Below are 25,145 nucleotides of genomic sequence, written 5' to 3' on the forward strand. Positions count from 1 at the left end.
AAAAGCGTGGGTGTGGATGGGCGTGGTCAAAGTCGATGAACAAGAGCGAAGGTTCTAAGCGACGCGCTTTAAGTACACTAATTCTGGGTTGAGGGTGCGACAAATAATACCAAACAACCCGTAGTGGTGGACACAGCAAATACATCGGTTCAGAACTTCAGTGCGATGGAGGCTGCGCAAAATGTACGTCCAAGCCTCTCGGTTCGAAAACTCAAGCGATTCGATCGGAGACGGCGATCTGTCTAAGACCATGTTATCAACACTTATTTATCGCTTCCGTGTGTATCACGTCTATTTATCTCATATTCAAGCCCTTGGATCACTGGATTACTCGTCGCTTCTCGCCATGAACTTATGGTACGTTCTCGACAAGACGCAACACTCAAGTTTAGGTACATACTCGTACCCTTTATCTTGTAATCAGGATCAAGTTTTCTGCCTCATTGAGTAGCAGCGCCCTAGCCAAAAATAGAAATCAACCTCGCAATCGGTCCATTTCAACATGTCAATCATGTCAATGCTTCATCTCACAGGTTTGCATCATTGCTGCGCAATACGTAAATGGGGACGGACGGATAAGAATATACACATCTTTCCAGGGCTAAACATATACTGAGCACGAAATTGCCACGAACCCTGCCAACAAACCAACCCAAGCAGAACCGAGCTCGTCCAGCTAGTGAGTGGAGTTATGGTGTGTCTTCTGGATGATTCCTTAGTGGTGTATGGGTCCTAGGGTACATTCGACATATGACTTCTAATAGTAAATACTTGCCTTAGGGTATGGACGCATGACTGACATCCCTGTCGTTCGTATTGTCTAGAACGTCGCAGGCGTGCCCGGACTCATTAGTTGAACCTCGACAGTTCACATAAGTGAGTACTTGAGGACAATTACGAAAGAGTGCTGGACTACCGCCGCAGCACTTGTCTTATCAACGAGGTTCACACTGGTTCACATTGAAGTTCTTGGAGCCTGTACCGTACACGGATATTCGACGAGTTGCCAAGATTCAATATTGCATTGTGACAGATTGTAACGATTGCCTCCCAAGTCCTCCACTATACCCAGTAACTGACTGGTGAACAGTACCTTGGACAGGAACACGTCATGAATAATTCAATAAAGCCTCAGAGTCAGTCGAGTTGCCTGACCTCTCTCCTCAAATCACGTCTCGGTACATTACTTTGGATGACCGTGATAGTCTGAATGTCCATATCCTGGAAGCGCTTCCAGATCCAAACAACCATCCGAGCACATCCTACCCTTTGATCCTTCTTCTCCACGGCTTTCCAGAACTCGCTTACTCGTGGCGCAAAGTCTTGGTACCTCTTGCCAACGCCCATACAGGTTACCATGTCGTTGCCCCTGATTTGCGTGGTTACGGGCGAACGACAACGGTGGTAGGACCCGGAAGTGCCGGCCAAGTGCAATACGAAGACGCGCTTTCCTCGTTTCATATGCTCAACCTTGTAGAGGACGTATGTTCCCTTGTACAAGCGCTCGGATACTCATCTGTCGCCATGCTCGTGGGTCATGACTTCGGGTCTCCTCTCGCGGGTCACTGCGTTGTCGCACGTCCTGAGCTATTTACATCGGTCGTGTTCATGAGTGCACCCTTTGCCGGTGTCGATAGCCCACCCTGGCCTCAAGCGAGCGGCGAAGATGGAGATGATAAGGCAAAGAAGCACTCCATCACGTCTTTGGCCCCTGACATCGCCACTGCGCTCGCTACGCTCCGACCTCCACGCAAGCACTATACGGCATACTTTTCCACTCCTTCTGCCAATGCGGAGATGCTTGGTCAAGGGGGAAAGGCTCTGTATGACTTTCTGGGCGGATATTTTTACATGAAGAGCGGCGCTTGGGATGGGAATAATATACGCCCTCTACCTTCTGCATTTTCTCCTTCGCCTAGCATCAGTGAGCTGGCAATGGATCTTGCCACTCTCCCAGAGTACTACGTCATGCCGCTGCACGAAAGCATGCCAGAGGTCATTGGTCGCCATATGTGCGCGGACGCCCGAATTACATGGGCCAAACATGAAGAAGTGGCCGGGGGAGTATATGCTGCTGAATTCGGTCGCACTGGCTTTCAGGGTGGGCTTAATCAATATCGGGGCGCACTTTCGCCTCCGCCACCTGAGCGTATAGCCCAGCTACGTGCCTTGGCTGGGCGACGGGTGGAGGTGCCTGCGGCGTTCATATCAGGAGCTAGAGATTGGGGAGTGTATCAAACTCCGGGGGCTGAGAGGAGGATGCGAGAGGTGGCGTGTAGCAGCACGGGAGGCAAGCAGGGCATGGCAAAGGAGGATTTCGTTTTGATCGAGGGCGCAGGCCATTGGGTGCAACAAGAAGCACCCGAGATGGTGGTGCAGGAGCTTGTGAGGTTTTTAGGAAAGGTAAAAGGTTTGTAGATGTTACCGGTATAATGCCGGGTTTAGATAACAGAATAAGATTGCAATCATCCTCTCTGTTTTTTGACGTGTTACAAAGCCAGTCGACGGGAGATAAAGTCGCCTGTGAATTGACAGACTTACGAAGTATTTGAGTTGAAGCGTCGTTCACGTCTGGGACGATATTCTTGCGAAGTGACTTGAGCTCCGAAACAAGTGGAGGAGACCAGAGGGCTATGAAAAAGCAACACGGTGCGAATCCGGGCCGAACTGTGTTCACCGCTGTCGCAAGAATCCTCGTCCTCAGAGATCTCCGTCGGGAACGCTCCCCAGATGTGACTCGACCCTTTGCGTACCGCTCGCAACTTCAAATGTGATGAAGCAACCGCGTGGCGAAATTAGCCCAGACGGGGTCCAACTGTTCTTTTCCATCTCAACCTACTGATATCTGAGTTCGCGCTAGAAACCGGATGGGCTGAGGGACTCAGACGGGGCGTTGTGGTGAGGTATTTTTGCGTGTAATGCCGTATGGCGCGCAGTGATCTCGCAAAGTCCGACCACGGCGAATTCATCTTGAAGTATGCATCATTGCATATGCAATGTAGCACCCAGCAGCTAAATCCGTGCAGCTGTACAAGCGCACCTGCATGGCATCCGTGATGTGAGTTGCGATCCTTCAGCAGCGGAATTTAGCCAAGTTGAGAACAAGAAATCTGAAACAGCGTAAAAAGCGTGTGCATCCGATCAACCACTGTGCTTACCGGTTGGAACGTTTAATATGTGATTTGTGAATGCTACTCACGACGGCGACGACGCTGATCATGAATTTTAGTTTCCAGAATTACATCGCGAACTTCGATAAGCACGCACCATGACGGTTATCACGTGACCCCGACGCGTGGATATGGTCGCCAAACTTTATCCAAAAAACTGAGCAACGGCGTGCACCACATGGTCAAGGCGAGCGCTCCGAGGTTCATGCGCCATGCTACGGAAAGCTCGGAGTGAACTCAAACCTCCGATCTACAAAACTAGGCGAGTCAGTCAACGCTTTACTGAAGTTCCGTTCGGAGTGGCTCGACTGGCGCGCTTAGCTGGGTTTTTAACAGTTAAACGCCTGCCAAGGCGATGGAGGGCGATGGTAAGGCTCAAGAACCAGTCCTTGCCGAACGTTTGTTTATTTGTAATAGCAAGTACAGCTACTTGAATTTTCTCGAAGCTCAAATTTTAAACAATTACTCAGCTTGTAGCGCATGGCCCAGGCGTCACTTCATGTGTTACGGCGATGAAAATAGCCCCACGATGAGGACGCGAGAAATTCATGCCTTCTCGCAGTGTTTACGGAGTGCTTCGCTACTCGTAAGTAACGTTGGACAAAACGTTCCACCTGCTTCCGCGAGCGTTCCGATGACAACACTTGTGGTACAGTACTTGGAAGCCATGCAGCATGATGCACGTACAAGCGGCTCGAACCGGACCGTCCACTGACGTGCAGTAACGCAATAGCCCAAAGGGCTGCTCAATTGTACTTGCCGTTGTTGGAGCGATCTCCTCCCCTGCCCGTTGACAATTCAAACTGGCTTCGTGGCATGCTAAACGGCGCACCCGAAAATGAATTTAATTGATAGTTGGTACTAAGCTGCACTCGTGCGTGTTGCCATTCGTATGCGTAGCAAACGGTGGGATATTACTAGCTAACGTCTTAAAGCACACCGTATCGGAGAATAACGGGCACCTGCGTGGGTGAACATCCTATTCGCCGCTGGCGCTGATGAAATGCATCTCGAGAGGCAGACACGTTTGTGTCATCAAAAGCTTCCCATCGATGAAGTTGGAGTTTTTTTTCAGAGTCACTCGAGATCGTTAGGCACTAAATATCACAAGGCATCTCCGAGTACACCGAATTCTACGTAGACTCCCCAAGTTTTTTTTCCGCGGATCTCATTGCAATCAGGCACCAACAGCTCTCCTGAGCTCTCCTGAAACTCCCCCGGAGCTGACGAAATAAGGACAAGGCTATCGATGTGCGGTGCAGATAACAAGGGGGAACGCCATCGGCAAGTGACTGAAGCCAGCGAATCACACAGTTGTCTGGTCCGCGGGCGCCTCGAGGAGTCTCATGGTTCTTAATGTGGTGATTGCTGATCATTTTGAAGCTGTATAACGAATGGTGAACATCACCGCCGACTTTCAGGCACCTTCGCGCCGAATAAGGCGGGTGGGATAGAGTACAGATTCGGTCAGATAGGGACATCGGTCAAGGTAATTAACATGCTTTATTGAGAACCGTATGTAACCGTTAAAGATTTGAAAAGACGTCAGAATATGAGAGATCGGGATCGGCGAAAGGAATCGTAGTTACGGCAGTCGAACCATGTTGAAAATCGGGAATTTTCTATGATTGACGGGAGAACATCCGGAAAGAGATCTATATGGATTTCATGTCGTGCTTCACGGGACATGCACTCTTATTTGTCTCTCTCGTTTACTTTTTCGGAGGACCATCCCCGGCAGATAGAGTATGGAGATAAAGTATCGAGGTTTGAGCGCTATTCATACCTGGAAATGGCGCCTGTGGTCCGCCGTATGGGAGACCATGATATCCGCGGCTGGCCAAGGGGGTAAACGGGCAACACGTGAATGCACGCGAAGCACACGGATCGGGTTTACTGTCGCCTCAGATCAGCGGCCCTGGTAATCTCGCCGGTCAAAAAAAGATTGATGTCATGTACTTCATCCCTTGAGAGTAAGAGAACATCATGGGAAGAGGTCAAGGGTGATCGATGCGCAGCCCGCTGCAGCTAGGGGAGCCCCAACCCTGGTCCACGAACCTATGTGGGGCGCCGCGGCGGCATGCAGGACCGCCGATCTGTTTTTAACACGAGGACAGTGATCTTACAAAAACCACATGGACAAAAGTCATGTGGGCCAGCATAGGAAGCAAGTTCGGTAGAACCAAGAATGTGAGAGGGCCGGTATTTAGATCGTGCAGAGAGAAGCTCAAAAAAAAGGTACCGGTGGTTGGAAGCCCGACCTTGGTAAGGGGTGCTGAAGAGAAACATACAAGTTGGACTGGTGTCGCGGCGGATCACGGCAGGGTATCTCAGACTCGGTCAGCGAGCCGGATATGATACAGGTGGACGATAGAGTACTAATCTTGAACCATGAACGTTCAACTGCAAGTGGCACGACTACGCGACGGATGGGCAGCTGATGCTAAAAATTAAGGCATGTGCAGAATGCATGGCAGATCTGCACATGATTGGTCGAAAGGATATGGGCAGAAACGTGCCAAATGATCCGTTTTTTGTACACAGTGGTCGTGCGTTAATGACCGATTTTTTCTAGGCCTTACGGCTAGAACACGAAGATTTGTATTACGGCCCCTGCGTGCTAAAGGTCGATGGGGGTGACATAAGAGCAATACAAGAAGGATTACGGCAGATGGTTATCAGATCATCGTTGACACCTGAAGAGCTAAGATCGAAGATCACCAGTCATATGCCGTCATCGCGACATTTGGTGATGATAATTCCCTGACGGAATTGAAGGAGGGATAAGGATGTGATAATATAATATTATGAGGAGAGGGGAAGATCCTTCATTCCGTGATAACCAACGGAATGGATCACGGGTGAAGTGATTGATTTACGATTCGATGCCAGTTGTTGCCCTAGAGTCCACGGCCTGAGGACTTGAGCCGAAGGGGTTTGATTCAAAAGGTGATCTGCGGTGGCGTACTCCTTGACACACCAAGTAAACAGAACAGCAAGCTGATTTCACACGGCATGCGAGCGTATCGGGGGCATCAAGTGTCGCTGAAACGTATCGGTATCATGGAGCTCGAAACGTTTACGCTCCGTCGATGGGTGTTAATCACCTTCAAGGAGCAGTAGCTTGGCAGAAAAGACTACTACTTGTGCCTTTTTACAAATGCGGGTCTCTCGGCTGCGGCACGCACTCCGAAGCGCAAGAGCTCTAAATTTGCGATGCGGTCCATGACAGCAAGCGCAGATCTTGAAAACAATCGATTTGGTGATAGTAAAGAGATATACCGGCCGAGCTCCGAGGCCGACGTCGTGATAGTTTATAATTGTGTCATTACTAGACCAATTTTGACACGAGATATTTCAGCGCTTTTGTTTATACTTGAAGGGGGCGCCAAATAAAAGCGGATCAAGTGAGCGCTTTGTTTGCCTTTTTGAGAAATCAACGTTGAACGACTCGATGTGGTAGGATGTGGTGAAGATTTCATGGATTTGTTGTATTTAGATGTGATGGTAGTGAAACATCGATGGAGCATCCGGCGTCTTTTTGGATTAAAGATTAAAGCAAAAAAGCATTGCACAGGAGTTTGCGGAGAAAAATGGGTGACTATTAAATTTTATAATTGCCGAAAACACATGACCTAAATAGGTCAAGTATTAGACGCTGTGGTGGATCCCAACAAGAAGACTTCCTTTTATAGTTCCCGACTTTACGGTGAGGAGGAGTTGAATGACTGCAATGAACGGGGGAGTTCACGTCTATTGGGTAGTAAGTTGACCGCTACTGCCGGTATATTTTATTGAATTGGTTAGTTTTTTTAGATATAATTTACTTGAAATATTGAATTGACCCTTTTCACACCAAGATGCTTCCATTCGGACGTGCCTCTGCAACGAGTCGAATCCAGATTGACGATCTGGGCGCCCTGCATACGCTCCTCCCGTTCTTTACATCATCAACAGATGCTCAAATGAGTAGGATAGATCTCATCCTTCTTTCAAACTTCATTTTCCGTCAGTTCTTATAGAGTCCACCCTTCTCCAGTTTAAACTTCCATAACCTCTTTATCAGTTCAAAACCCTTTCACCTACTTACTCTTTAAATCCCCTTTTTCTTTGTCTTTACAGGTCATTATCATCATTCACAGTCTTCTCAGATCAAGCCTCTGATGTCTTTGGATCATTATCCAATCCTCACCGACAGACGTTTTCAACCCAGCGAGTCTCGCTCCTCTTACCAGTTACATGACTCTATTTCACTCCCTCTACCTCAATGGAACTACTCATCCAGGTCACAAAATGAAATCACTCAGGATTATTCCTCTAATTCTTCCACGTGGAACGTCAATTTACTCAATCATAATTGGTCTAGCGAACCATTACCTTCATCCTCTCCCCTTCCCTCCTCCTCATCATATTCATGCCCACCTATCAATCTACGCCACTCCGGTTCCGGCACTTATTCTCACCAGTCTCCCTATCCCGAACCCTCACAGCGTCACTCCTCCCAATCCCTATCAGCCGGCTTATCCTCTCCATCATTTGACCGTACAGCACAACACCGTTCCCCATCAGCAGCTAGCACCTTCAAATTCGACGATGCTTCCTGGGGTTCAACTCTGTACACCATGGACGATAGAAGTACTCATTCCCATTCTCATTCCCTACCACCTACTGTCACTAGCACATCTCCTTCTGTACGCGCTTCGTCTAGAGCCTCTTCCTCCAGGTCATCCCCCGTAAAGCTCGAACAAGACGATGTTTCAGGTGCCGACTGCTTTGTCATGGAATTTGCTACCTCTGTCCCAGCTGCCCAAGACAGCACCTCCTTGGCACCCCCAACCGAAGTGCCCTTGCGCGCTACACAAGCAAGCAAAGCAATGCGCAAAATGATGGGCGTATTCCGCCTCAATCCGTTCTCAATGCATGAGGGTGGTGGTCAGGCAATGAGTACCTGGATGGGCGAGGATGCAGGCCCTTTGGACGAAGAACCTCAGATTTTTGAGTTTCAACTCGACGTTGGATATCACGAGTCTGATGAAGAGGACGACGAACAAGCACCTTCCCACCTTCAGACTCTCGTCGAGGTCCCAGAACCTGAGCTAGACGTAAACACGAGGTGGGCGGAGGGCGACAACACAGAACTCACTTATTCCTCGGTCTCCCATACAAGCTGGGCCACCAACGAGCCACCGTGTCCTTCGTATACATTGCCTTCCCTTAGGTCATATAATTCGCACCCTCACTCCCCTTCATTGTCTTCCGCTTCGTCTCGTAAAACGCCTCTGGATATGTCTGCGTCAGAGGTATGTTTCTAGCTAATAGTAATGATTATTCACTAATTGCATGTCGATGCAGTACACCAGCGCGTATACACTGCACGGCTCTGGCAGCTGCGGTTCTTCCACGGATAACCTTCCGTCACTCTCGTCTATGGCACGGCGTTGGTCCATTCCCGCAAATCTTCAAGCACCATTCATGATATAAATATACTCGCGTGCATTACATCACATTAAATCAAAGGGCCGACGGGCTCGTAGCGCTCTCCAACTCTTGGGTGATTTCATTCACCGTTGTCACTCTCGCTAGGTATACTGCCGATCTATTTCGAGGGTTGCTGAAGTGATCGATCCCTACTTTTTTACTTTGCTGTTGCATTTTTCTTGTTCTTGATCATCCTTATTCAATTGTCTTGGGTCGTTCTTCGCTCACGGACAGAACTCAAATCAACTTTCTGGCAGGTTGGAACGCATGTAGTATACTCTGCAAAACCATACGATACCTACGATAGTACTCATACCGCAATTATTGTTCATTTTGTCGCAATACCACATTCCGATCCTTCTTCAGATCGCACACCGTAACTCCGTTGAAGAGAATTACGTTGAGTTTGGGCGCGCCATCGTTTCTCTATTGAATCACACGTCAAAGCATAACATCATCGACCTTGTAAGGCTCGTCGGAGAGTGCCTCCGAATTTGTATACTTCACGTCACTTCATCGGTCAGCATCTCCGCCACCGTACCTACTCAAACCGATCCTACAACTCCCGCTATCATGTGGCAATCCATACCACGTCCTCACGAAAGAATATTCTAGAGTCACTCAGAACCATATCAAAATACGTGCGCATCGTGTGCGTACTATTCTCTATTCAGTCTAAAGAGGCGGCCAGATATCATATGAACTTCATATCCTCCATTCCAGATCAGTCTAGGCCATATCCCGCAGCTTGGACCCGACAACGAGGCGGTAAGATTAATTTCATTTTGTGAGGTGAAAGTAAAAGTGAAATATTCAAATACATATGTTCTGTCTCTCGTGTTGTTTTACGTCGATGCAGACGCGTTCTCCCCCTGGGATCCAAGGACATGTGATGGAGTGATCGATGGAAGGTCGCCAGGTTCGTCACTGTGCGGAACTAGATGTCACCAGAAGTTTGTCGGAAGTATTCAGCACTCGTAACTAGTAGTGGCAGTTTTAACAGGTTTTAACCGTGCATGCATGACACGACACAGACGTGAGAAATTCAGAAGCAGGCACACATGACGAGGTCAGCGGGCGCCTATGTAAGTACTTAGAGTCTTCGGCTATTGTACCCGGTCCAGGGTCCACTAGTATCCAGAGTATTCCAGTTCAGAGCAGGAACGATTGGAGTGCCAATCACAGCAGAGAGAAGCACGGACATACGTATCCCATTCACCCAAACGTTTTGACTTAGAACCTCATGATCAGTGCGGTACACTCCGACATAATCTAGAACCTGGGGTAGATCGGTCTACCTCCCCCAATGACTTGGAAAATGCCTCGCTCATGGATGTCGCCCCTTTTTTTGACAGGTCGAGCCAAGGCCCAACCAATACCTCAAGGCTCCCACGAACATTGGATATTAGCTAGCACATGGTGCGATACATTGACGACATATATATCGCTAACATAGGTTTACGCCCCACGAGGATAACAAGTAAGATTAACCCATGAAGCTTAAGTGAAGGGTGCAAAGTTGCGATACAGGGTATGTTCTAGAACGTGGGAATGTGCCAAAGATGTGCGCCAACTAAGACACCTGAGACATAGCCAAATAAGAGTCCGCAACAGACGCTGCTCAAATCGGGGGATATATTCGAAATCAATACATTCATAAATATGTCTCGGGATATGTATTGCATTTCTTTTCTGACCATGTCTCAGGTGAGATGAGCTCATTGTAAGAAGTTGCGAGTCGTAATGTCCGTGTATAAGTCGCCTAGTTGTTGCAATGTATCTGAACGAGTCCATTACGTGTTCTCGTCATTCAGTAATCTGTGAAGGGTGTGGGATCGTCGCAGCAGACATACCAAGCCCTGCTATGGTTGAGTTCAAACATCCTCATTGCCGCTTGAGGGATCCATGAAGATCTGGGGTGGCACCGAATTGGAACACAACACGCGCTCCGTGATTTCAGAGAATGACAGCAGAAGGTATTGAAAGACGATAAGTCGGTCTGTGGCGAGAAGTCATGTTCAGGGAGAAAAGACGGGAGGACACGGTTCTAAAACCTTAAAGATACAGAAGCACACCTAAAATGGATGAAGTCAGTTACAACGAGCTGAACTGCAGTCCTTGGAGGGTATCAACTCACTCCACAGACTCAAGGACGTATGAGTCTGACGAGACAAGAGGACAAGAGGGATGAGCATTTTGACGTCGCGTCCCTAATGAGATTCGGCAACTCAACAAGTTACCTCTTCGGACGCCTAATTATCAGAACGACCTTGGAGGAAGTCGACCAGTGTCGTCACGTCGTGTGAAGTGGCGTAAACTGACGGCCCACAGCGGCCCACAGGTGACACACGTCCGATCGCTGTGCAGTAGTGTGCAGTGCCTTGAAATACTCACGATAATGATCAAGATACGATCTGTAACAGGCAGGTAGCCGGGAACGCGACGGGCGACGATAGAGCCTAGGCCAGCCAAGGAAATCGTAACCATCACCTATAGAGCTGTAAGTAGCTCAAATATGACGCGCTCGAAAAAGGGGGGTTGCAAGATCGTCCGAAAGAAAAGCTACTTGTACAGTTCAGTCTGTGACATGAACAAAGGGACATACCTGGGAGGAGATTGTGAGCAAGAAAGAGGTTAGTGATATCCTGGTGGCATCCGGACAAAGGCGAGCCAAGCCAAGACCCCCATTTGATCAGAAAAATATGAGACCAAGCTTGAAGGAGGATGATTTCGACGGATGAGGTGGCGACATCGAGTAATCTGGACGATCAGGCAGATATCCAAACTGCGAATCTACCCGAAGACTAAGTAGCCCGTATCCCCCCTCAGCTGGTTATCTTGCATGATTATCGAATGCCGTAACTGTCTCACTGACTGATTTTTTTTGCAAGTAATATGGCAAAATTGTCGCTTAACCCGCAGACAAAAGGAGTGAAAGTCGCAGGCGTTGCCTGCTAATAAAGCAACTGTTTAGTCGTAGACGCGCACAGAAAATTTTCCCCACACCTCTCTGGCCCAGTATCGAGCGCAGTTGTATCTCTTCTGTGCTTCTCCAGAAGCAGGCGTCCCTTTGAGATCGATGTCAGGGATTTCCCTGAAGTCACAGTCAGAGGTGTTTTCACTCCCTTGTGTTTCACGAACTCCGAGGAGTCAGTCAACGTGTGTCGCCGGGTGTTGCTTCCCGTTATCGGAACAAGTCCGTGCGGGCGGAATCGAGCTGCAATGCCAGATCCAGGAAGAGAATGCGGCGAAGCGATTTAGTTGCAGGAACGAAAGAGGGGCTTATGGTTTTTCCTTGGACAAGGACTAAAGTGAGGACAAGGGCAGTACGGGGAAATCGGACCGAGAATTTGGCGGAGAACTAAAACGTTAGCCACGCGAGAACCACGAGAGTCAACGAGCCACGAGATCTGTCAGAACAACCACTACCACGCGAGCGAAGCAATCCGAGCTACTGGTAGTCTGTCAACCACATAAATCACTTGCCACCTCCTTAACTTTCTATTTTACTCATTGTTTTCCGCCATCGCTACCAAGTTCGCCAAGTTCATGCTAGATATCGAGGAATATTCCCATGGACGTCGAAGAAGCGTCGATGTCGGTGGTTTAGCGCTTGCACTAGGAAACCAGGGCTTGGGTCATGGCTGGGGTGGATGGGAAGAGGAGGAGCAAGGAGAGACTCGGTAAGCCATATCTTTGATACTCTTTGATCGGAAGTGCTTACTCTGTTTGATAATAGCTATGCTGAACTACTTAGCGACATGTACACCCACACCCAGACTACCGTCAACCACCATGTACATGACCTGTAATGTCCTTTTCTACCATTCCTCTGAGTCTTTTAATCGATCACTTCCTCAGTTCTCCAATCGTGATACCTCCCCATACGCGAGCGCACCTAATCGAATATCTTGATAGTTGGCATTTTGAGCCGCATAACCTGCCTGAGGAGGAAGTCTTATTCTGCGCACAAATTTTGTTTGAAAGCCTATTCCGAATTGAACACATGCGCGAGGATATCGGTGTTTCCCTCGGTCAGTGTTACTTTCGTCTCCATGTGACGACTCTCTTATCAATTCGACAGATGATATCTCTATCTTCTTGAAACACCTGCGGCCCCTATACTGTGGACATAACAGTTATCATAACTTTCAGCATGCATTGGATGTCTTACAGGCCTCCCAGGCATTCCTGTGTGCGGCAGGTGTAGTTCCTCCTGCATCTATATTGTTGAAGAGCGACGACTGTACATGGAGGCCGGACAAACGTGGAAAGGAAGGCCATCTTGTGTTCGACCTCAACAACACATGTCTTTTTGCTCTGTTTATTGCCGCCATTGGACATGATGTGGGTCATCCTGGGTTGACAAACATGTTCATGGTATGATATGCACACCAAACCGACAGACTTCCACTTGACATTCATTTGCAGAAAAATGCGAAGGCACCATTATCTGATGTATACGATAACAAGTCAGCTCTTGAACAGATGCACTGTGCCCTCCTCATACAGACAATGCGGCACCATGGCCTTGGCAAACTCTTGGATCGACCAGGCTCCGGTTTCCGAAAAGTGCTTGCCGGCATCGTACTGGCGACGGATATGAATGTCCACTTTGATTTCATAAGAGATTTCCAATCGCTTGTGGGCGGCAGAGAATATTCCTTGCATCGGCGCCGATTACTGCTTTGCCAGGCAATAATAAAGTGTGCCGACATCAGTAATCCCGTTCGTTTTCTTCGTCGCCTATATTTTATATGAATCCTAACTTGTATGTGGTGTAGAGTCGGCCATCCGGTGTTTCGCATTACTGGGCGAGTGCGCTGATGCTCGAATGGGCCGCACAAGCATCGCTAGAGAAGCACTGCCAGTTGCCGCCATCCGTCACGCCTTCCGAATGCCCACTGGACCAAGTGCGGGGACAAATATTTTTTATCGATTCATTTGCAAAACCACTTATGGAGCTTGTCACAAAAGCTGTTCCTGGTATTTCAAGTTTTGTTATTGCCCTCTCACGCGGCTGATATGTCTCTGTCTCAGAAATGGAGACCTTCGCTCTTCAGTGCGCTGCAAACTTAGCTATGTGGGTGACCCGCCAAGAGATCCTATCCTCCCCATCTGCGGAACCTTGCCCATATCCTCGTATGGCCATACCTTCCCCTCGTCCTCCCGAAGACTTCCTCACTTCTTTCCCCCTCACTCTCCCCTCATTCCTTCTTAGCGCCGATGCGCCTCCTGCCTCCGGCGAGTGGCATTCTCCATATCCACATTCGGATTCCTCGTCATCATCAGATGTCAGTTCGGATGTTCACGTCGACCGCCCGGTTGCTTTCCCATCCCTTTCACCCCCTGCATCCCCCTGTGCCATCCGTAGGCTCGTCTTACGCCCTTGCTACACGCAGTTCCTCGTCAAGTCTTGCAAGCAACGCTAGCGATGCTACGCAAGCGATGCGCGCTGCTTATTCGGCGGGCCCACGGAAGAAGAAAAGTTTTCCATCACCGATACTCGTGGAATGCGTCAACCAGCTCTGGATCATTCCCAGTCACCTCCATGCCGCTACCATTACTTGCCACCATTCCCAAAGCTGCACTATTGGTAGCCGAGTCTACTGTATCAAACGGAACTACCGTCACGTCAGTCACTGCCGTGGTGACATCCCCCATAGGTGACGAGAAAAAGGGAGTGCTGAAGGTGCCATGATCTCCCAACACAGGTGCCACATGGTTCACGCCGTGATCTCAGTGGCACTATATTTTGCGCAATGCATTTGACATGCGACAATGACGTGGTTCATGTCGGTGGATACTACCCGGACTCGCCGTGATTATCGTCATTATTCTTGGGCTGTCGAACAATTGCCGATAAGGGGGGAGGTAGACATATGAAGCGGGTGTTAACTCGCTTAATTCACCTACGCTCCATCGAGCTTGGGTCTGTTCGTTTAGCCTTCGTGCATTCAATCTTCCATTTCCTTTTTGTTGTTTGGCTTAGCAGCCCCAGCAGCCTTGATTAACACCCTGGCGGCTTATAATATACCACAATAAAGCCACGGCAGATGTCCATTGTACTAGGAGCATACAACGTTCGTCATTATTTACATAGAGCCTCGGAGGGGTCACTGAGTTTGAATAAGTACTTGACCTTGGCGAAGTGTACTTAACCCTAAGGTTGTCGGGGCCCTGGGCGCGATGGCTCCCCGGAAACGCATGGCCGCAAACGGAAGAAGCTTAAGTACCTGCGATATATTGAAGCCAAAACGCAAATAAGGGAGATCTGCATTATGAAACACATGCGGTAGTGGAACTCTCGTAGATTCCTGAATGGAATACCTGGAGTCATTCACGTAAATTTACACACGCATAGTCTCACATCTTGTCCACTGAAATAAAATAAAAATCATATTCAAATCACGGAAATGATAACACGCAAAAGCGCTCCAAGCCATCGTCCCCTCTTTAGTTACAGTTATTTACTAGAAAGTCCAAATTCATTTAGCTGCAGGGGAAGGCCGTCAATGTCGAGAGAACGCACCAGCTAATAGAAGAGGGGACTAGGCGGCGGATCGTTCCACTGTCATGGGTGATGAATAGATTTCCACCGTCGGAACCACTATCGGGATATGCCCTCGCGCACGCCAAGCTCACTAATATCTAGTCCACTCACTTACAACGTGCCTTTCCAAATGTGCATCTGTGAGTCATATGAGGCCTCCGTGCACTCCATCCAGTCAATCCCCGCGTCCGATGCCAAGTTGAAAAAGTTGTCGCATATATTTTGGGCGGTGTATTTGCCCGCAGCGACATATACCCAGGCATCGGCGGACTTCACAAGAAGTGATGTTAGTGTTGTGACTAGAACGGGGTGAGAACTGTCAAAGTGCAACAGGTCTGACATTGACAACGTCATAGCCGTTACTAACGGATAGACGTCCCGCATCTAGAGAGAGACGACTGACAAACAGCGGGATTAGTGACAGATCAGGGCTACGCGGACATATCTCACTGACAGGTGTCGTGTTGTGTCTTGTCCCCATTTGTAGCCCGCACAGTGGACGCGACATCTTGGATTAAAATTGCAATGATTCCTTTCCATCAGGCAAAGCGGCTGCAAGCAATGACGGGAGAGCACATCCAGCCCCCAGTTCAACGACTACAGGATCAAATTAAATCTCAGCATATTACGGGTTGCAAACACTTCTTGTCGCACAAAGCAATCAGATTGAATCACCCAGAAGCAGCGCCAGTGAGACAGGTGATCCGCCAGGAGGGCATTAACCTGAGACTGGTGAGCAAACGGCGTTAATAGCGCAATGTGGTGAGCGGACAAACCTTCCCTTCCTACGATTTTATCTGAGACTCATCTGCCATTACTCAATGTCAGCGAGAATCAGAATTGTTACCTTTGGAGCAACATTAAGCTTCAATGGGCCGTATTCCACTACGCATCGTTCCGTAACCTGTTCCCCACCCGTTGTTTCTAGAGTGTCTCATTCAATTTCTGATGCATCCGTCACGGTTTGATCTAGACGGCTGCTGCCTGCTGGACGAAAGTTTGAAATTCAAACTCAGCGACATTGGGTTCAATATCTTTCAGCTACGTAAATATGAAAGGCTGCAAGCTCGCCTCAAGACCCTTGTACATCACACCTGACTCGAATCTCCTTGTCCCGGTGGACGGTTATTTGCCCAGAATGAACTAACTCATCATGTTCTTGCCACAGGTTGCAAATGTTACGCAAGGGCGAATATACGGAATAATGGACACGGCGTGTCTCAGCTTGATTAAATCTGGTCGTTGAATGCCTTCTTCAAGATCGTGAACTTATGCATCGACTCAGAACGCCAGTCCATTAACAGGACCCTTTCTTTTACGTGCGCGGGAAGGCTGAGCGAGTTTGCGCTAAAGTCAGGAACCTAACCTGATTCTGGCGGGGAATCCGATGTCAATATTGCAACGCGCTTGAAATATTGCATCGTTTTAAGCCACGTGCGGTAAGTTAAAGTATATCTTACTGCAGAGACTGGTGCACCCTAACTTACCCTAATACGCTTCATCATTGACATCCTCACTAGTATGTATCGTGGAGATACTCGTGCTAACCACAGCTGCAGGGCCCGTCGACCATCGGAATACTACGAGGCACCGTATGCCCGCTATGCTGTGTCTAGCTGCGCTCTTCCGTGAGGTACCGACAAGTAAGGTAAAATTCTTGTCGGCGAAGGCACCTTATCTGATAACGAGTGAAAGAATGCTACCGGTCAGGATAGCTCATAATGTGAACCAGAATCAGTCTGTGTAATACATAAGTGAACGACAACGTATGATGACATCGTACATAGATCACGCGTGCCGGATAGTACACGGCGGCCGGGCTATCTGTTATCTGTATTGCAACAACCGCGCTGGTGATACGAGGGTTTCAGGACCAGACCGAGGAGATCCGTGAAGAATGGCGTGCACCGACTTGCATCCTTAATTAGTCTAACTGAGCTCGAGGTGCTTGATTTTTCCTTGACTCATCTGGCTCGAATCTGATCAAGATACTGGATGCGTTTTCATTGTGCCCATTTCTGTAGTCGTACCATCGGGCAGTCCAAGAGTAAGTGATACGGAACATTTATGCGCAGCGTGAGGGTGATAATCGGTGCAAGATGAGACCAAAATAATGTCACGAAACTAACGCTTTGGCATGGGGGGATAGTCATGATAAAGAACTTTTTTTCTAAAAAAAAAAAACTCTTCGTCATCACTGAACCCGAACGCATTCGTCTTACAAACTCACTGCATCGTAGATGACTACGCAACTACATAATCCATCTAAGCCCCGTATAACTCGAACTCCCATGGCACTTGTGAATCCGGGGGAAGGTCACTTAACCATATTCTTCGTAAACGGCATGTCGCATAAACTTTGATGTACGACAAGTGCGAGTATGACCCACTAGGGACAGGGATATTCGTCGTTGACATTATTGTTGGACGGTTGATATCATGATGACTGCCTTCATCGTCATCGAGCTGATTTCTGCCAGCAAGTGCGTTAAAATGTGGTATCAAGGACGGGAGGTTAAGCGTGATTGTGGACCATGCAGTCAAGGGACGAGACGAAGGCTGTGGAAATGAAAGAGGTAGATGAAGTACTGGCGGCGCATTCGGAGCAGGAGACATCGCAAGTTTGGGTTCTTTCTGATAATCAAAAGTCAGTGGATGGGCATGGGCATGTTACACTTATGTCTGCATCAAAGATCGATTCCATGAACGAGAAAAATTATAAATGCCATGCACCTGAAATGTCGAGCAGCGAACTACACCGCACCTCCCCGACTTATCAAAAATACCAATGTCGAAAGACCACTCCCTGCCCATGTTCCGAACTTGCAAATGAAGCCATTTATGCTTTAAGCCTAGGTCTCTGTCGCCAGAACCTGTATTAGGTGGAGACCGAATGAAGGTCATCCGGAGAGTTGGAGACTGAATATGAAGGACAGTTTGATGCAGGCCATAGCCAGCATTTGATTCATCGTGGTCATCGACTGCCGGCATTGAGCAGAGGACAGCAGGCGGAGACGGAGGTGGCAGCGAGGACTCATCATTCAGGAAATGTATGAATGAATCTGCGGCCAGAGACCCATCTTTCTGCTGCGAAAACAGTGAAAGGGGTTCGCTGCTTGTAGAAGAGAATAGAGAGACGATGTTCGGTTGTATGGTATTAGTGAACATTCAAGTCAAAGTGCCCGCCACTGCCACAGTGCCACTTACACGGTTATGTAAGTACACGGTTTGCAATTTCCTCGACCTCCAACTTTATGCAGACCACCGGTGAGACCCATCATCGGATGTCAAGTAGAGCTCATCAGTCCCTTTTTCTCGTGACCATGGTTGAAAGGATTGATCATATTACATAGCAATTTCTGTCAAAGTGAATGCACAACGAGAACTGTCAATGGTGAGGTGCTGGGTGTCAAGTAATGTACGGGCAGTGTATTCTATCAGTGGAGGTATAGAGAAAGCAATGATCGAAAGCAATGAACAACGCAATTACGAGCTGACATACGAACGCACAGCCTGCTTCAGTCCTTTGAGCAGTTCTCGCTGCTTAAACGGATCATCTGGCAGTTTCAAATTACCCATGGCAAGGGATAGGATATAAGCAAAGTCCGCTTGGGCGACCAAAGGTAGCCTGGATGCCAGCGACTTCTTTTTCCGGTCGTCAATCTTGGCTTTGAATTGCTTCGCGAAATCATCGGAAACGATTTCGGCGCGTTTGACCACCTCCTCGGGCACGCCTGCAAGCTTCGCTACATGCGTACCAAAGGACGACGATGCGACGCCATCAACTAACTTGTACAGGAAAACAAGCTAGGAAGGGGTTGAGCGACCGGCAATGACACGGATAGAGCTCACTTGCCTCGTGTTTCTCGTCATCAAGCATGGTGGACATGTGCATGTTTCTGATGTTTGGATGGTAGGCGAAATCATCGGTGAGCGAGCCATAATGTGTTGCAAAGAATGCTAGTGGAAGGGTGCGGGTAGCAATTTCGTGAAGCACCGCCTGGTATCATGGAAGGTCATAATCAGAAGATCCCATGGAAAGCAAGTGGGACATACTCCAGCAATTGCCATTCCATCCTGAATAACGAACAGTCAATAGTTGGTCGGGGAGAAGGGGACGTCTTCTCTTACATAGGTAGAAGTGCCTCTTCCCAGCTCTTGAATGTGGGTCAGCCGAATATCCATCAAAAAGGGGAGATGGCCTACCATCGAGGATTACCAATGACTTAGGCGTGGCATCCCGCAAGATCTTACAACTACTCCTAGTTTATAACCGAGAGGCCGAATTAGGGGATATCACTCACCACTCGTCCAGCTCAACTTTGAACGTGCTTGAATTGGAGAACATGTTATCATAAGCACCCATCCGCGTGAGAATAGCATCTATCGGACAAAGTCTGCATTGGCGTCGGTGAATGCTTGTCAAAGATTAACAAGAAGTACTCACCGAGCTGACTTGGCAGGAACGAGCATGCCCAACTGCGCCATGATGACACCTGTAGCTGTCATGCGCATAACCTAAGAAAAAGATAATCAAAACAGATCTCTGGAGAGGTGATTACCCACTGTGGATTTTCCGCTGCACACGATAGAAAGTAAGTGACACAGCACAAAAAAAGCTCAGCCTAACTAACCCCATGTTCGGACCTGTCAATAGCGCAATCCTGCCGATATCACCGCCCAATTTGACATCGTTCGCAACAAAGCCCTCTCGCAAACTCGCTAGCGTCGGATGTCTCAACTCTTCAAACTCGAAAAAGGCAGCATCGCCTTCCACGAACTCAGGGCGACAGCTTGGCTCGCCCATCGCCACAGACGCTTTCGCGAGACTGAAGAGACAGTCCAGTTCGGCGAGGACACGCACTGCGCGGAGCCACGTGCCTCGGTCTGTGTCGAATTCGGCATAGAGACGTCCTTTGAAGGACTTTACCGCTGCTGAACGGTTCTCGCGTGCTTCTTTGAGACTTCGGATGGTAGGTTGAAGGGAAGGCACTATCCAACGGTTAGCTGCCTGACGTATCACAGTAAGCTAAGTTCTCATTGCGCAACTTGGTTTACCCACCTTGGTACCGCCGCTCTTGACCCAGTCATTAGGCATCCCTGTCTCCTTCGCCTTCGTCTGAACCAGATAAATTTCCTACAAAAAGTATCACCACGAATGCTAATCATTACGACAAAATAAATCCTGACTTTGTTCCCCTGAGCGCTATGCCACCACACTAGATTGTACCTGCGCCGAGCCTATCAGTACGAAGCGCCATTTCAAGAAGCATAGACCTACCCAAGTTTTTTCTCAAACTTCTTGAGTTGCGCGTCTAACATCTTCTCAAGCTCTTCAATTTCACACATGACTTCATCATACGCCTCATCCTTGCCTGCAACAGGGAGCAGCTCATCTGTTTCTAAAATCTTATCATCAGTAACACCGAACAATAAGAGACACAACAAGAGCTATCCATGAATGACACGGTAATACACACCCTTATCCAGAGTAAAGCGCGATTCTACGTTCTTCAGATTGGGTGTCAGATCCGGCGCTGATCTCAAAAGTCCGAGGATCGTCTTCGAATCGAATGACTCAGAGCTGTCGGCGAGCTTCGCGAGGCCGCGGCTAAGCTTCTTGAAGGCCTAGGAGGCGAAAGGAAGTTAACATCAGAGATCGCACAAATATTGAAATATGGTATTCCAAGCGGGAAGGTCAGATGCACAAACATTGAACCTAGTCAACATCTTGATCCACGGATCTGATGCGCCCACAATACAAATTCATTTGCACGAGAAGATACGTACCGCCAGGACCTTCACAAAATCTTTCACCTTGCAATTATTTGCATGAATCCTGGAAACGATCCGCTCCAGATCGGGGAGTCCTTTTGCGAGTTCCGTAAATTCTTGCTCGAAAGTTGCGTGGGAGATGAGGTCCTCCACAGCATCCAAGCTGTGGAAGAATTTATCAACATTGACGCGACTTCTCTAACCATAAGGAATGCCGTACCGTGCGTTGATATCTTTAACTTCCCGCAAAGGAACGCACAGCCAGATCCTAAATAGTCGCTTACCTGCACGGTGCTTCAATACCTTCTAGAGGAGAATGGAAGTGCAAGGCCTACCAAACGGCGTGATGCATCTCCCCAGGAGTTTATGCAACGATCCATCTTCTGTACCTTCATTATTGAGCAGAACCTACGCCACCACATCAATCAGACTCCCGGGAAGCTGATGAATGATGGGATGACACCTACCTCAACGTGGGCAAGCGTCTGCCCATCTAGCACAACACTGCTTCCTCTCTTCATTGGATCATAGACATCAAAGTTCCGCATGCTAAGGAGGTCCTTGTCAATGTTCAACTGACGGAGGTACCTGTTTTTAGATGTTACATTCGCGTCCTGCATGAAATTCGGAACATCCGGGACACTCACCAGATCAGTGCGCCCAGGGCCTCCATCGCATCACGATAACTCGCCATGTCACGAATACTCTGCGGTACAACACCCGATAACTCGGCATCTTCATCCATCGCATCATCGTCGCCAACATCAACCTCAGAAAACATATTGTTCAGTTCGGTGATTGTCTGCGGGTAAGTAAACCCTTCGACGTCTCTGAGACTGGTCCACAAACAAGATCCAGGGAGAATGGACTTCAGCAGGCGCGTCGTTTGCACTGAAAGATTTCCCTGTTTCAAATAATCAGTCCGCAGGATCAAAGTTGAACGATAGGACGAAAAAACAGACCTTGGTGAATACTACTTCCTTTGGCCGCAGCTGTCTCATCATGGTCTCCAACTTCGTCGTGCACACATCATCCTCGAATGAACTCAGGCTAAACTGGCTCGTGGCGCTATCGAGCACGCAGACTCCGAAACTGCTCAGGCCATCCTTTCCTTCGGCGGACTCGCGCAAGGAGATACAATGTCCTGCTTGCTCATCCGTGAGGAGGTCCTCGTCCACGAGGGTGCCGTTTGTATAGACTTTGTTGAGCTCCCTACGGACGATCTTTTCTTTGTCTTTTCCGCCTGCGCCCTTCGTACCTTTGTCCTTGGCAAGACGCATTTCAGCGCCAAGGGCAGTCTCTGCTTGGTCCACACGGCCGACTTTATACCCTTCACCCAAATATTATCATCAATTTACTATCGCGGCAAATATCAACAATTACTTACCCTTGCCGAGGAATTTGCTAGTGTGCAGCGTAGTGAGTAATCGACCACAACTGCGAGGGAAGAACTCACGCAGCCCAAAAGTTGAAGCTCGTCTCAGGTACGCCGACCTAACAAGTCGTGTATCAGTGACATGCTCGCCCGTCGATGGGAACGGTGCAGCGAGGCCTTACCATGGACATCTTCACGCGCTGAGTGAGCTTCAAGTCAAACTCCCGATGCCCGATCCGCGCATCGTCTTCGTAGAGCTAGGTGCGGATGAGCACACAGACCTTGGACTTCCGGGTGATACCTCTAGCTCACCTCTAGGAATTTTCTGCGGGTGGAGTGGCCGTGAGAAGGAGGAATCAGGATGAAAGAAGGGATGGATGGATGACACACCCTTTCTGGAAGAATAAAATCTAGTAGCAAATACATGCATTAGCACATCAAATGGAACTTGGTTCAAGTGCAATACATACGGTGTCGAAGTGATTCTGCTTGATCTGTAGTGGAGGAAACAAATAATGAGCATCAAGGACGCCCTTACAACGCATCACGTTTCTACGTACCTCCCAAAACTGTATAGAACGTCACAAAAGCATTCAAAGTAAAACAAAAGATCAACTGCACCTGCTTCTCAAATGGCGTAAAGTCTGTCCATGCTTTCTTCGGGATGTACAGCGTGCGCGGGTCATATCCTGGTTCATCAGGGCGAACGCCATCTTTCTGCGTGCTGTATCAGCAACATGAAGCTACTAGACGGCACTCGAGAACATAAAGAGTGCATATCCAAGGAGGGCGCAGCACCGATTGAGGCCCAGATATGCGCATGTATGCGTTCTAAATCGTTTCCACTCTTCACAAAATAAACGAGGCGTTCAAAGACACAACAACACGATACATCTGCAGATATGAAGTTATTAGGATCACTCACATCCCGCACGTCGACCAAAAAGAAGAACGGATCCTCGGTAGCCTTTTTCTCGGTCTTCTTCTCTTGTGCGCGCTGCTCCGCCTTCGTCAAGAACATGGCGCTTCCTCCCAGTGCACTTGAGCTTTCTGTTTCACCGCCGACTGCTCCTGACTTCTTCTTCAGGGGCTGACGCTTTGGCTTCGCGGACTTCTTTGCGGGAGCATCCGATTCCTCACCAGACCCATCGTCCGACGCGGCAGACTTGGACGACTTTGAACGCGAGGAGGCGCGCGAGGAGGAACGCTCGTGCTCTGAGTCAGAATCAGGGACAATGAAGTCATCGTCATCAGAAGTTTTCGATTTCTTCTTGGATGCTGTTCATGGTTCAGATAGAGACGAGGTCGACCATGCAGCCACTCACATTTGGTAGGTGATTTGCGGAACTTGGTCAAGCGCGATGAGAACTGCGAGCGCACTTCTACGTCCTCGGCCTCATCCTCGTCCGAAGCAGGAAGCGAGGGTGTAGGCGTTATGCGCGGTTTCTTTGCGCGTCCACGTGAAGGAGAAGACTTTGTCGTAGTATTCAGGGGATGAGGTGCGGTAGGTAGCTTTGTGTTGTGCCCTTCCCTGTAAGACCCTCGTCCTCATCCGAGTCAGCTAGAACGATCTTGCGCTTCATTAGGCGCGTCTATACGGCAAGGGAAGTTGAACTGTCAGAAAAAGTCGCACAGAACGTAATTTTAGAATCCTCACATTAGCGCTCTTCTTTACCGACGCGTCCTCATCATCTGATAACATGTCAACATCTATAGGAATGGGGTCCGAGGTCGGCGGAGTGTCCTTGCCGCTCTCTGCATCGATGTCGATGTCAGAAGACGGCCTCGAGTCTGGTGTCTTGGGAGTGAATGTTGGTTTTGTTTTAGCGGCTGAAGAAGTTTTTATCGACTCAGAGCTTTTTCGCGCTGGCGTTGCACTGGTCGTCTTCTTTGTTGCTGCGACTGAACTCGACGTGGACAGGCCAGGTTTCGCAAAAAAGTTCATAAGACTCTTCTGCGCCATATTGTCGGTAGAGTTTTTCTTTGCAGGCGTAGGTGCCATTTTGACGTGTTCAAGGAATACGGTACTTGGACACTAGTTATAATTCTGAGTCCCACTACTACTTAAGGCGCGTCGGGGCGCGTTTGTACTTGTTTGGGAGCGCGGATCCAGCGCCATAAGTAATCGTGATCCTTAGTAGGTTTACAATGTACACGCAGAAGACATCAAACATCATTAACATTAACATTCTCATGCTATTGGTCCAGCTCTAAACAGTCTGGGTGGTACTGTACAGTATGACGTGCTTAAGTCGGAACTGGCAGTGGCAGGGAGTACGAAGTATTGCCAATACTTGATCACTGGGCCGACAACTTATGTCGACTTCGTGAATATCAACTTTCAAGTTGTATATTTTGTCTTTCTCTACTCGCCGATCGTGCCACATCCTCAGGCTCGTGTGTCTTGTTCTTCTTTCAATGCATTTCACCCAGGATCTGTCTGTTCAACTACGCTCACACCTTGGTCCTTCGTGCACCCGCCGGACCCCGGTGCCGAGATCGTCGAGAAAAATCGCAATCCCCGGTATGCCGCCGCAGTGATATCAGCTTAAAAGGCAAAATGCACGGGCAGTACGATCACGGCTCCCTACCCTTCAACATGCTGATGGCACCAGTGACCACACTGCGAACGGCAGTGGAGCTAGGTGGGACTTTCTCCTGAATTGATTGACTGGGGCAGCATTGGTGACAAGATTTGCTGACGTCAAATTGTAATTAGCACCCTCCATCATGTAGGTTTCATCTCTTCTGTCACTTGAAATAGTAACAGCGTAACTACCGCTCATTATTTATT

At 48.7% G+C, this 25,145-nt stretch overlaps 7 protein-coding genes across 7 annotated transcripts; 4 read left to right on the top strand and 3 right to left on the bottom strand.

Annotated features, from left to right (window-relative positions):
- Nucleotides 1–502: 502 nt before the first annotated feature.
- Nucleotides 503–2,974, top strand: EDB91DRAFT_1234014 (alpha beta-hydrolase; the record flags this gene model as incomplete). Its single annotated transcript, XM_041321160.1, has 3 exons — nt 503–533; nt 1,136–2,410; nt 2,937–2,974. 3 exons carry the CDS (start codon nt 503–505, stop codon nt 2,972–2,974), a joined length of 1,344 nt encoding a protein of 447 aa, XP_041182846.1.
- Nucleotides 2,975–5,318: 2,344 nt separating this feature from the next.
- Nucleotides 5,319–6,400, top strand: EDB91DRAFT_1332981 (uncharacterized protein; the record flags this gene model as incomplete). The annotated part of the gene is made up of 4 exons (XM_041325412.1): nt 5,319–5,509; nt 5,671–5,719; nt 5,746–5,919; nt 6,075–6,400. The coding sequence occupies 4 exons, from the start codon at nt 5,319–5,321 to the stop codon at nt 6,291–6,293; spliced, it is 633 nt and encodes a 210-aa protein (XP_041182847.1). The 3' UTR covers nt 6,294–6,400.
- Nucleotides 6,401–7,187: 787 nt separating this feature from the next.
- On the top strand, nt 7,188–8,906 carry EDB91DRAFT_401479 (uncharacterized protein). Its single transcript, XM_041327128.1, has 2 exons — nt 7,188–8,470; nt 8,523–8,906. The coding sequence occupies exons 1-2, from the start codon at nt 7,334–7,336 to the stop codon at nt 8,649–8,651; spliced, it is 1,266 nt and encodes a 421-aa protein (XP_041182848.1). The 5' UTR covers nt 7,188–7,333; the 3' UTR covers nt 8,652–8,906.
- Nucleotides 8,907–12,078: 3,172 nt separating this feature from the next.
- On the top strand, nt 12,079–14,112 carry EDB91DRAFT_401488 (uncharacterized protein). Its single transcript, XM_041327129.1, has 7 exons — nt 12,079–12,331; nt 12,388–12,456; nt 12,510–12,682; nt 12,733–13,028; nt 13,080–13,376; nt 13,433–13,634; nt 13,689–14,112. The coding sequence occupies exons 1-7, from the start codon at nt 12,198–12,200 to the stop codon at nt 14,078–14,080; spliced, it is 1,563 nt and encodes a 520-aa protein (XP_041182849.1). The 5' UTR covers nt 12,079–12,197; the 3' UTR covers nt 14,081–14,112.
- Nucleotides 14,113–15,312: 1,200 nt separating this feature from the next.
- On the bottom strand, nt 15,313–15,741 carry EDB91DRAFT_1043772 (uncharacterized protein; the record flags this gene model as incomplete). The annotated part of the gene is made up of 2 exons (XM_041313083.1): nt 15,313–15,585; nt 15,652–15,741. The coding sequence occupies 2 exons, from the start codon at nt 15,739–15,741 to the stop codon at nt 15,313–15,315; spliced, it is 363 nt and encodes a 120-aa protein (XP_041182850.1).
- A 1,725-nt stretch (nt 15,742–17,466) lies between these two features.
- EDB91DRAFT_1043821 (uncharacterized protein) lies at nt 17,467–18,369 on the bottom strand (the record flags this gene model as incomplete). The annotated part of the gene is made up of 2 exons (XM_041313084.1): nt 17,467–17,835; nt 17,935–18,369. The coding sequence occupies 2 exons, from the start codon at nt 18,367–18,369 to the stop codon at nt 17,467–17,469; spliced, it is 804 nt and encodes a 267-aa protein (XP_041182851.1).
- A 156-nt stretch (nt 18,370–18,525) lies between these two features.
- On the bottom strand, nt 18,526–24,384 carry EDB91DRAFT_1098327 (uncharacterized protein). The gene is made up of 25 exons (XM_041317094.1): nt 24,009–24,384; nt 23,677–23,824; nt 23,277–23,629; nt 22,932–23,068; nt 22,664–22,676; nt 22,534–22,608; nt 22,433–22,470; nt 22,360–22,364; nt 21,939–22,306; nt 21,624–21,880; nt 21,444–21,564; nt 21,312–21,384; nt 21,267–21,270; nt 20,992–21,169; nt 20,682–20,829; nt 20,483–20,603; nt 20,392–20,431; nt 20,264–20,338; nt 19,832–20,212; nt 19,649–19,719; nt 19,509–19,598; nt 19,333–19,348; nt 19,258–19,278; nt 19,058–19,201; nt 18,526–19,008 (listed from the first exon to the last, which is right to left on the bottom strand). Exons 1-25 carry the CDS (start codon nt 24,351–24,353, stop codon nt 18,688–18,690), a joined length of 3,543 nt encoding a protein of 1,180 aa, XP_041182852.1. The 5' UTR covers nt 24,354–24,384; the 3' UTR covers nt 18,526–18,687.
- Between the last annotated feature and the right edge of the window lie 761 nt (nt 24,385–25,145).

Source organism: Suillus paluster, assembly GCF_016628075.1.
Source record: "Suillus paluster strain FC165 chromosome Unknown EDB91scaffold_3, whole genome shotgun sequence".
NCBI lineage: Eukaryota > Fungi > Basidiomycota > Agaricomycetes > Boletales > Suillaceae > Suillus > Suillus paluster.

Bases quoted from the DNA above. Each gene is read 5' to 3' on its own strand.
- EDB91DRAFT_401479 (XM_041327128.1), top strand. From the start codon at position 7,334: ATGTCTTTGGATCATTATCCAATCCTCACCGACAGACGTTTTCAACCC. The intron at 8,471-8,522 runs GTATGTTTCTAG...ATGTCGATGCAG, and splicing joins TGGATATGTCTGCGTCAGAG to TACACCAGCGCGTATACACT.
- EDB91DRAFT_1098327 (XM_041317094.1), bottom strand. From the start codon at position 24,353: ATGGCACCTACGCCTGCAAAGAAAAACTCTACCGACAATATGGCGCAG. The intron at 22,471-22,533 runs GTAAGGCCTCGC...ACGACTTGTTAG, and splicing joins AGCGCGTGAAGATGTCCATG to GTCGGCGTACCTGAGACGAG. The intron at 20,339-20,391 runs GTCAGGATTTAT...TACTTTTTGTAG, and splicing joins ATAGCGCTCAGGGGAACAAA to GAAATTTATCTGGTTCAGAC.
- EDB91DRAFT_401488 (XM_041327129.1), top strand. From the start codon at position 12,198: ATGCTAGATATCGAGGAATATTCCCATGGACGTCGAAGAAGCGTCGAT. The intron at 12,332-12,387 runs GTAAGCCATATC...GTTTGATAATAG, and splicing joins GAGGAGCAAGGAGAGACTCG to CTATGCTGAACTACTTAGCG. The intron at 12,457-12,509 runs GTAATGTCCTTT...TCACTTCCTCAG, and splicing joins AACCACCATGTACATGACCT to TTCTCCAATCGTGATACCTC.